The sequence below is a fragment of the Pagrus major genome, chromosome 6 (genome assembly GCF_040436345.1).
Source record: "Pagrus major chromosome 6, Pma_NU_1.0".
NCBI lineage: Eukaryota > Metazoa > Chordata > Actinopteri > Spariformes > Sparidae > Pagrus > Pagrus major.
The window spans coordinates 12187154-12198164 of NC_133220.1; the positions used below are offsets into that span (position 1 = coordinate 12187154).

The following is an 11011-nucleotide window of genomic DNA, read 5'->3' on the forward strand; positions in this document are numbered from 1 at the left end:
GTACTGGAGTACCACATCATTGCGTATAAAAATAATTTCTTCTCTGACTAATTCTACTGTAGCAGTTGATCACCACCCATTTGGCTATCCAGAAAACTGGAAAGAGAACAGAGTCCTTTTCACTGACTGTGAACGATAAAATGCATCTGAAGATGGGTTTTATCTGCAGGAGGCACTTGCAGAAAATGTCAGAGTGTGTGTGTGTGTATGTGTGAGCTGTGTCGACCCCTGCTCTACTTTGGACAAGTTAAGTTGTCTCTGAAGCTGGTAACCGAGGCCCAGTTTGAACAGATAATGATACAGTTGCAAGCAATTTAGTGTGAGTGGGCTGTTACGTCCACTGACTTTCTCCGGCCTCTCTTTGGAAGGGAGCTGTCTCTCTCACTGTGTTTCAGGAGTGCCCGGGTCACCCACACCTGAGTTTCATTTGATCGCCAGTGAAGGCTATCAACTTCCAGTATCAGTGTAATTCATTGTTGCACTTAAGGAGTTTCAGCAGCCTTTTCTTGTTGTTTTTGTTCCTGTTTTTGCAAAAGTCTTGGGCAGACTTGTTATGTTACTATCTGTGTTCCCTTAGACATTAAGCAGAGCTTGTAACATTTGGTTTAAACACATACAAAAACACATGAAAGCATTTCTTCTGTACACACTGTGTCTTCTTTCAAGAATTGCTTTACTACAACATAATTAGTAGAGGATAAAAATGAAACCTGCAGTGTAGGACAATCTCATACCTGATTGTAGTGGCATATACAAGTGGTGGAAAAAAATGCTGAAGTTGCTAAGTCAGCCCTTCCATGTATGAATCCCCCCCTGTGCCCACTGGAGTGATAACTGTGAGACGGGCACAGCTGGACATGTGCTGTTATCAGCCGAGAGGGCCCCCAGGCTATAAAACAGTAGTTGTCAGAAGTCTCTGGTGCAGAAAGTTTCAGGAAGACTGCAGACATGCTCAGGTTTCTAGTGTTGACCTCTCTCGCAGCCCTTGGTAAGAACTCTCTGATTCTTCCTCTGCTTCGACTTTTTGCACACAAACACAACTCCTAGCACAGCTGCATATCTGATGCCTGACTCTGCTTTGCTCAGTGCTGGCTGAGCTGGAGCCCCAGCCCAGGTACCTGGAGGATGACAGCGTTGAGGAGAGAGTTGTGGGAGGCGAGGTGGCCAGCCCTCACTCCTGGCCCTGGCAGGTACAGTAGGCTTTTTTCAACTTTGGTGGAAATTGTGGGGAAAGCGGTGCTGTGATCCTTCACTTAAGTAAAAATAGCAATACCACAATAAAAGTCCTGCATTGCAAATTAAAGTTGAGATAAAGTACATTAGTATCACCAATAAAAAGTATTTAAAATCAATAGAGCTCATTGTGCAGAATGTCCCCTTTGGTCCTGAAGATGTATTTTTTACCCTTATACATAGTTACGCTATTATATTATGTTATAATCTTGTGCACCATAGTTTTGTTTATTTGGTCCTATGTTTTGTATGTAAAATCCAAATAACTATTATCTTTTGCTGTTAAATAAATGTAGTAACAATTAAAAAGTGCTAGATTTCCCGAGAGCATAAAAGTTTAAATTAGAAATACTCCAGTGAGGTACAAGTGCCTCAAAATTGTAAGTATGAGCTTCACTGAAGTGAGTGAGTAAGTACATTTATACACAGAACTACAAAGTGACTTTTTTTGTGAACTACTGAAACTTCCATCAATTTTGGGCCATAAAGGGAAGGGGAACTTGAACATTAGGTATCAGTTCATCTTGAGTTTTGATTATTGTTACTGAACTGAACAAATGTTCAGAGAAGTTGTTGCTATTTTAGAAGTTACCTGGCTAACTGAGTCATCCTGCTTGGTGCAGTACTTCCACCTGGACTCAAGTTTCTGGTTGAAATATGTTGAAATTGGCATTTTATGTGACTTGGCACCCCCCACAGTTTCTGACTGCAACACCACTGTCGCAAACACAAACCCCAGCTCTGTAACAAGTGATAGGGGGGACGAAGTGACTGAGACAGACACCATTCACCCTATTAAAAGACACTGTAGCATCAAAATGATTTTGAAGCTTGTTATTTTAAGGTGAAAAAGTTACATAATGTTGCTTCAACCAAATTAGATTTCTTCGTAGGGCAGTTTTGCTTCTTTCAGTGCAAGTAACTGATAGCTCACGAAGCTATTCTTTCATTTATTAACCTCTCCAAGTGTGCTCGTGATGCCTTTAAGCACCTTTCAGTGCCGGGACTGCTGCCAAGAAGCATTTGGCACAAATGTGAACGGTTCAGTTTCTTGAATTTTAACTCTCTGTTGTTTTTTTATTAGATCTCTCTTCAGTACAGATCTGGCAGCAACTTCTACCACACCTGTGGAGGAACCCTGGTCAGGAGAGGATGGGTCATGACGGCTGCTCACTGTGTGGACAGGTGAGAGTTTAATTAATCAGAGAATAGCTGCTGAGCTCAAAACTAATAGAGGTATGGATGAAGTAGCAGGAGATGTTCTCTGACAGAGCTGAACATTTACATAAACGTATAAAAGCCATGACATTTTAGATTTAATTTTGACTGGGAGCTTTTGTTCCAACCCAAAATGAACTCTTAAATAAAATCTATAACTCCCTCTAGAAATATATACATTTCCAAAATGTAAAATATTGATTTTCAACATGTATCCTTGGGTTACTAGAGAGTACTAGTGCCAGACAGCATAAGTGTGAGCGGAAGAATGAAAATCTTCATGTTTTGTACGTCCACAGTTCCAGGACTTGGCGTGTTGTTCTTGGAGATCACAACATCAACTCCCACGAGGGCAAAGAGCAGTACATGAGCGTGAGCGCCGTCTACATCCACCCCAACTGGAACTCCAACAACGTCGCCGGAGGGTGAGTGGCTACTGCTCATGGTTTAACCCAAATCTGCATTCAAAAATAGCAAATCCTGGCAAACATAATATATTTCTTTGCCAATATTCTATTATAAAAATAGAACATATAAACATATGAAAGTAATGAAAAATGTCAAAAGTTTCATGTTTGATGAACTTCAACTGTTCAGTTTATATTGTGTATTATATATTCATATAGTACTACTATAAATATTTACAAAATTAACACATAAATAGATCCGAGACAGATTAATTAATCTGCAAAGGTGAATATTTGCTGCTTTGCTCTGTTTTCAAACATTGTAGAAGCAATAGTGTTTTGATATTGGAGTGTCAGAAATTCAGAAAAAGCAAATAAATCTGAAAACATCACCTTGGGAAGTAGGAAATTTTGATTAACAGGTAATTAATAGATTAATTGTGAAGATATTCGGCAGATTGCATGAAAATAATTGGTAGTTGGAACCCTGAACATAATATAGATATGAACATATGAAAGACAAACAGCAGACAACTCTCAAACAAAACCATTGTGAGCTTTTATGAATACAGGGAAAAGCTTTATTACTCACTGACTTGTTGGTCTGACCCTCAGGTGGGACATTGCTCTCCTGCGCCTTTCCTCTGAGGCTTCTCTCAACAACTACGTCCAGCTTGGTGCCCTGCCTCCCACAGGCCAGGTCCTGCCCCACAACAATCCCTGCTACATCACTGGATGGGGTCGCACCCAGAGTGAGTCCGACATGATACATTTGCTGGATAAAACCCAGTATCCAATTCAGTATTTAGATAGTAGTATTCGATCCTGTTATGATGGGCTGTATCACAGTTGTATGATGGGTTTTTCTACTGTCGTCCCCAGCTGGAGGTCAGCTGTCTGCCCAGCTGAAGCAGGCCTACCTGCCTGTTGTTGACCACAAAACCTGCACCAGCTACGGATGGTGGGGTAGCACCGTGAAGAGCTCCATGGTCTGTGCTGGCGGTGGCAGTGAGTCAGGTTGCCAGGTGAGCCTCTGAGGTCTGAGGACTGTGTGACCTCACATTGACTGTTTCTTTTGTAAGGCTTGAGAGTACTTCACTGGGTTAGCATTGCACAGATTACATCTTTCATTTCACACATTCTTCTTCCTTGTCAAAACCTGGTTCTACATTACCCACAATGCAACTTGTCCTCAGTGAGACATTCAGGTGTGTAATACTTAGGACTGCGACAGTATGTGCTTTTCCAGTACAAACTGTATGATGATGATTATTACCATTATTATTAGTATTGTTATCATTATGCTATGTTAATGTAGCCAAGAGTTTCTATCATCTAGCAGAGATAAAGACCGGGCTACAGAGATCCGGTACACTCATTTCTTTCTGACTCCACAACCCCATATTTTCTTTTTCATTTTCCAAACTCGTAGTCTTCAGCCCCGACTGCTTATCAGACTTTGCACAGCTCTCTCTGGAGCCACAAAAAGCTTTTTTCACAGATGTTGTTACCCTTCAACTGATCCCAGTAAAACAGATTATGGGATCAGCATCCCTGGAGCTGGACAGCTATCTCAGGATACCACTTTCTACCCTTATAAAGGGTTTAAAAATGTCACTAATTGCTTTATTAATGGTTTAGAAATGATTTATAAAGATTTATAAAGCCATTTTTAAGAAAAATGTTTGGGTTGCCAGGTTGTGAATCATGCTGTTGACTGATTGGACTTGTATGTCCACTTACTTAGAAGTAGAAAACAAGTTGCAGAGGATCTGGAGCAAGATTAAAATCTTAAAAAGCAATTTTTATGGCTAACTCATATTTATAACTGAATTATAACAAGATGGAAAGGATAAAGACCGGCCTAAGTGATTTTTCTCAATCTGGCAACTGAAATTATGTTCTTGGTAATGGCTTAGAATAAATCTATAAAACATTAGAAACTGATCTATGAACAATTTTAAAGCCATTTCAGCAGCAGATTCTTCCCTGCTCAGATTTTGAACTTGGTCTCTCCAGTTGTCTCCCAAACCACAGTGTCATCCTGCGATTAGCACAGCAGGAATGATGTTTGCGCCCACTGTAATCAGGCTGGAGGAAACACTGAAAAGAACTTGTCAGAATCGAGTCCCACTCCACAACGACAAAGTGAAATTGAACGTCTCCCTCTGAGCTGAGGGCTGACCCCTTCCTGTCAGGGAAGATATCTTGGAGGACACATGTGGGATTACTTGCTGCATCAGCAGGGGCATAAGTCAGTTACAATGATCCAGGCTAGTGCTTAAGCTGCACAAAGTGTCAAAGTCTGGCAAGTTATGCGCTGCTCAAAACTTGCTCAGGGCTGTCTAAGATTAGAAAGGGGACACAAGAAGCAAGTGGGAACGAGTTAAGTGAATTTGAAGACATTTGCGCTCAACTCTGCCAAAAGGTTATGAATGTTTGGCTCTGAGGTTTGTCTCTGATGTGTTTTCTCTGAATCCAGGGTGACTCCGGCGGCCCCCTGAACTGCAGTGTCAACGGCCAGTGGGTTGTCCACGGTGTGACCAGCTTTGTGTCCTCCTCCGGCTGCAACGCCTACAGGAAGCCCACCGTCTTCACCCGTGTGTCTGCCTACATCAGCTGGATGAACGGCGTCAGTATTAAACACTCTAAATCAAAAACTTCATAGTATATGCAGTATCTGAAGGACATGATAATCTTCTTCATACATCCATTCATCCTAACAAATACGTGTCTGTCTGTGCAGCATTTTGTTTGCGAACCTCGAGGATAATAACATAGTGATTCATTTGTCCTTGCTTTGCCAGATCATGGGCTGAAAAGAAGAACGTGGGAGACGACTGAACACTCTGGATTCATCTCAGTTTCTGCTCAACTCCATCACAATAAAATGTCATTTAATTTCACTTGCTTCATTATTTATGTTGGAACAATGGACAAAAAAGACAATTAACTGCAGGTGAAGTACAGTAAATCTCATCAGACAGCAGTGTTATTGAGCAATTTGTCATATCAGGGAATTTGTGTGAGATGATATTTGAATTCTGAATAGATTTCAAAGTAAAACAGTTAAACTGACACAAATAGAGATAATTAAATACTCCTTTCAGTGAAGCGGTGGATGTACAGTTAACTGATTTTACTGTGAAGGGTAAACAAATAGATGTGATTAGACTCTGATAAATTTTCCCAAGACTGGTGTAAAGTGATGAAAAGAGGCTCTGAATCAGTTAAGAAAAGCACATTTTCCAGCTACACATGCAGTAAAAAGAGGCCTGAAACAACAACTGTCAAACTACAATCCAATTAAAAAAACAATTTAAGTGTCTCAGGAAGAAATCTCAGTTCAGCTCAGTTGAACACAGTTGATAGGAATTTGCCTCAGTCATTAAGTGTATATTGCTGATGTATTCATATTAAAGTGCTGGTTGCTTTGCGCTGCTACCTACTTGTTAGCCGGCCCCTGCTGCTAAAAGTGCCTTTGTGTCCGAGTTCAAGTAACGGACAGCCTCAGGATGTGGGCTGTTCCTGAGGCGAGATTTCCTAAACTTAAAACACTAGAATCTCTTTCCTGAGGGGAGGAAATGGAAGAGGCTGAGAACACTCTCTACTGCACGCCTTGTGGCATAAATGAAGGAAACAGAGGGAAGAATCACCGCCAGTGATCTTAGATGCTGTGCGTACAAGTCTTTCCAGCTGTCCTCCTTCAAGGGCGGTCGTGTTGCCACACCACACTGTGACTGAGAAGGCGGGAACACTCTCCACAGTAGCTTTGCAGAAGTGCATTATCGCTTATCCAGCCAAGCCAAACTTGGCAAAATGAGCTGGCGCAGCAAGTGGAGCCTTTGGTTGGCCTTATTAATTATATTGCTTGTATTGACCTTCCACCTCTGAGTATGGCATGAAGTGGTGCCAAGGAATTTAAAAGTCAACCCTGTGGGGCCACCTCACCCCTCCCGAAGTCGATTATCACTTCTTTGGTTTTATCAATGTTTAAAACCCAGGTTGTTTGTCCTGCACCACCCCACCTCAGCCTTGTTGGCAGATTTATCACTGTTACATTACATGTTGCGTCATCTGCGTAGCTAAAAATATGCACAGATTCAGAGCGAGATGTACAATCATCAACTCTGAGGGCCCTCGGTGGTGAGGATCACAGGCCTTGAGAGTCTGCAAGTCAAGTCAAGTCAATTCTATTCATGTAGTGTCGATTTATAACAAAAGTTATCTCATGACACTTTTCAATTGGAGCAGGTCTAGATCATACTATAGGTGACATTAATATTACAGCATGCAAACATACACACATACTTCCTCGGAGGGTCACAGGGACAGAAAACTCTACATTTGCGTGCTCTTCTACATGCTTGATCTTGTTTCAGGGTCATGGGGTGCTGGAGTCCATCACTCCATCATTGGACTGTGAAAGGTGATCAGAGTCCCTGCAGGAAACTCATGGAAATGTAAAGAAGTAGAAATACTGCTGTGTCTCATAACTGAATATAATTCATGATACTATGCCACCTCTGAGATGGATGCCTTATTCATAACAAAAACATACCTTTAAACGTGTCAAACAGTTTGTCAAATCATCTCCAAATCCAAACCGAGAAAATCCCCTTGGCTGCTGCTGCAAAAAATTACTCAAGTCAATCTGATGTGATAAAATATATGAATCTGCTGCCGCAGTCACAGGGGACGGAAAAAGCTGTCAAAAACGATGAAGTGGATATCAGATGAAAAGCAAACAAAAACATCAAAAGTGTGAACATTTCTTTGAAAGAGTGCTTTCATAAACAGGAGCTGAATGATGGATATCTCATGCAGTAAACTAATAACATTTTCATTCAGACCGAAAACATCACTTCATTAACAACGTGCCAGTTTTCCCAAAGATAACAACAAAAGCTCTGTGAGGCGCCAAAGTCGTCGTCGTGGGCGGACCATCCAAAACACCTGAAATACATTAATTGTTCTTACACCTTTGACACTTTCTGAAAGTCTTGAAATATTTAAAAAGTTTGTATGAAGGGAAGCGAATTACAGGTATATCTGTCAAGAAACCTGGATCACATCCATGCCGAGTCTCTGTTCTTCTTAAGTAAAAGTACAAAGTATTCTTCTCAAACGCTACTCAGAGTGTGAGTTACTTCTTAACCGCAGGGGTTTCTGTTTCTCCAAATCTTCAGTCTTAATTACTCCCAACTCCTGCTCTGTTCTGCTCAGTGGTCTTGGTCACCTCTCCGGACCTGTTGCAGAGTTTTGTGGGTTTTTGTCCGGCTGTCAGGGTTTTCATCGGCCGTTTGTGACTAGATAGCCAAATTGTACTCAGTACTGAATTATGACTATAAAAGCAACTAAGCAGATTTTATGGTGTAAAGTGACTACGAGGACCTTTTAAGTGTTTATGAAACAGTCTGGTGATTCCTCTGATGATTATAAACAACCTGTAACAGCAAAGGAGGCCATCTGCGAAAAAGACTGCTATTTGTTTTATAGTTATTATAAATGCCTGTGCTTGGGTCTGATCACATTTATCACATATAAAAATCACATACAAACACATTACCTCATCGCGATCCATCCTGCTGTCTCTCTTCCAAAACAAATGCATGCGCTGCCAGCACACTCTAGCAAAGATCTTTACAACAGCAGGCGCTGGTGTCGTACAACTTTTGTCAAAAGGGGCTGCCAGAATCAACAAAAACTATTTTAGTCGTAGTCACTTCAAGTACGAGTACAATTACAGGCTTCAAAAGTACAGGTACCCCCCAAAGAATGACTTAATTATAGGAATTTGAGTTGTTGCATCGAGTTACTTCCACCTCTGCATAGTGCCATATGTGTGTGTTTGTGTGTGTGTGTGTGTGTGTGTGTGTGTGTGTGTGTGTGTGAAATGTCATTGTGTCTCTTCAGCAGCGTGGCCATATGGTGCCGATGATAGCTTTACATCCTACAGTAAATGCCTGTCATGTCGTCCTGCTGTAACACAAACAGGCATCTGGTGTGTGTTTAAGCTGAAAGAAACACCAACTGCCTGTCTGACGCGTGAGAGGAACATCCAAACTTGTTTTATGCTTGGAGGGAAATGTAAATCTCTTTAGTGTAAAGAATGCTTAGTGAAAAGCTTATGTGATATTATTGAATTATAATCATTACTGACATATTCACATGTAAGACATTTTTTCATGTTTTACCTGGTTTTGGTGGAGGTATTTTTGAAGTACTTACTTTACCTTAATCCGTCCTGGAGTAAAAGCATAAAGGCAGCAGGAAATTCTCAGTAAAGTCAAGTCTGATGCCTCAAAATACTTGAAAATATTCAAAACTGTCGACAATTTAAGAAAACAGAGAGAAGTCGGATATTTACTTTTATATTTTGGATGTTTTGATTGGTAAAATGTTGATTCTCTGCACCAAAAAACACTTTTCTTTTACTTTACAATGCAAACTTCAAATAAATCCTCAATTTCTATCCAAATGGACACAACGGCTCGTTACATATTTAATAATCGCAGCACATCGCTCTGAGCTATTAATTGGCAAGATGGCAAATCTAATGACTGATTGTTACACGAGTTAATCGAGACAATATTAATGGCTAACAATATTTTTTAAGACTTTCTCAGCCAATGGAACTAAATCAAAATGTTAATGCATCTGTAATATCTCTGTCGCTCTCAGCTTTAATGAGAAACAGTTCACTTGTCGGAGTAATTATGACTCATTCATCATGTTTTCTGCCTGATTAATCATATTCTTGTGATGAAAAATGTTCAACACACTGTCAGGGGTAAGCTAGTGAGAATACCAATTTTGCCTAATATTCTCAGAAGTGCTCACAGTATCAAATTGATACAGTCATCTAAATGCTGTTGTAGTATTTGGTATATTCTGTTTGACTCATGGGTCTCCACAGGTTTGTCCATTAAAGCCATCTTTAACGCCAGCTGGGTTCGCTGCCAACTGACCACATCTTGTCCCACAACAACCTCCATTCAATAACCGAACGCACCTGCAGTTAGCCAAACAACTCGTCCCCACTGTTGGGAACCAGCAGACAACACCAATAAGATTTGGGCTGTGTGTTAGAAAAATGTACCTGCTGTTTGGAAGATGATTGGCAAGTAACTCGAGGTCTTCAATTCTGCCAGAAAACAAAATGTTTTATGTGAATTCTTCACGTGAAAACTGTCAAATAATTTCATTACCAGCATGGTAACTTTAGCTACTGAGGCTGTACTTGGGCACACATTCGATTTAAACTAAATGCTAACATCAGCATGCTAAAATACTCTGATGTTTAGCGGGTATTTCAGTTTAGCGTCGTAACATGCTGATATTTGCCAATTAGCTCTAAACACATCAGGCTGATGGGAATAATATTAGTTTTGCAGTTTTGATTATCAACAGAAACTAAACACCTGATGATGGCATCAAATGAAAAGTCAGAGCATCATTAGTATTATTACAACTCATCCCGGGGAGGATATGAAGATGTGGAATTTAATTGCAATCCTTCTAGTAGTTGTGAAGAAATTGCAATAACATCAACCTCTTGGTGGTGTCAGTGGAGGAGTTCAGGCGATCATCAATGTTATTAGGAGTCATCCTGGGGATTATGCAACAACGGGCTGGATTATGAATGTTTACAAAGTTCACTAGCAATCCATCAGATAGTTCAATACTTCAGTCTGGTCGGAAGTGATGGACCGACCCCTGAAACCTCATTACAACGTGGCTAGGAATATCAAAACCAATCTTGCTCTCTTGCAACTCCTGCCAGGGTAGATTATATACCAAATCACATTTTTTCCATCTCCTCAGCTTGAAAATGTGGTAAAAAAATCTTGTGGGATTTAAAGTCATTCCAAATCCAGCTCATTAAAGTTGTCTTTGATGTTCTGGTTTCATTACAGCTCCCCAAGGTACACACCTGTCTGCCACGGTGAAACAATTTATTTTATCCACGAAGGGTACCGGGTCCAAGACTAACATTATTGTGGAAAGCGACACACAGCAGCAAACAGCCGAGCGTCTCCAGTTCAGAAGACACAGATTGATCCCTCTGCTGCTGTCTTGCTTAAGGCAGAAAGCTGCACGAGCTTCCACAAGATAATGATCGTCCACTAATGGTTGATTTTATTGAATGC

General features: G+C 40.7%; 1 protein-coding gene across 1 annotated transcript; it reads left to right on the forward strand.

The window, feature by feature from the left end:
- Nucleotides 1-905: 905 nt before the first annotated feature.
- LOC140998855 (elastase-1-like) lies at nucleotides 906-5764 on the forward strand. The gene is made up of 8 exons (XM_073469256.1): nucleotides 906-988; nucleotides 1087-1190; nucleotides 2318-2418; nucleotides 2751-2876; nucleotides 3474-3610; nucleotides 3741-3883; nucleotides 5341-5490; nucleotides 5666-5764. Exons 1-8 carry the CDS (start codon nucleotides 949-951, stop codon nucleotides 5675-5677), a joined length of 813 nt encoding a protein of 270 aa, XP_073325357.1. The 5' UTR covers nucleotides 906-948; the 3' UTR covers nucleotides 5678-5764.
- Nucleotides 5765-11011: the final 5247 nt, after the last annotated feature.

Excerpts from the sequence above, each read along its gene's own strand:
- LOC140998855 (XM_073469256.1), top strand. The coding sequence starts at position 949 with ATGCTCAGGTTTCTAGTGTTGACCTCTCTCGCAGCCCTTG. Across the intron at positions 1,191-2,317 it reads CTCACTCCTGGCCCTGGCAG|ATCTCTCTTCAGTACAGATC; the intron begins GTACAGTAGGCT and ends TTTTTTTATTAG. Across the intron at positions 2,419-2,750 it reads GCTGCTCACTGTGTGGACAG|TTCCAGGACTTGGCGTGTTG; the intron begins GTGAGAGTTTAA and ends GTACGTCCACAG.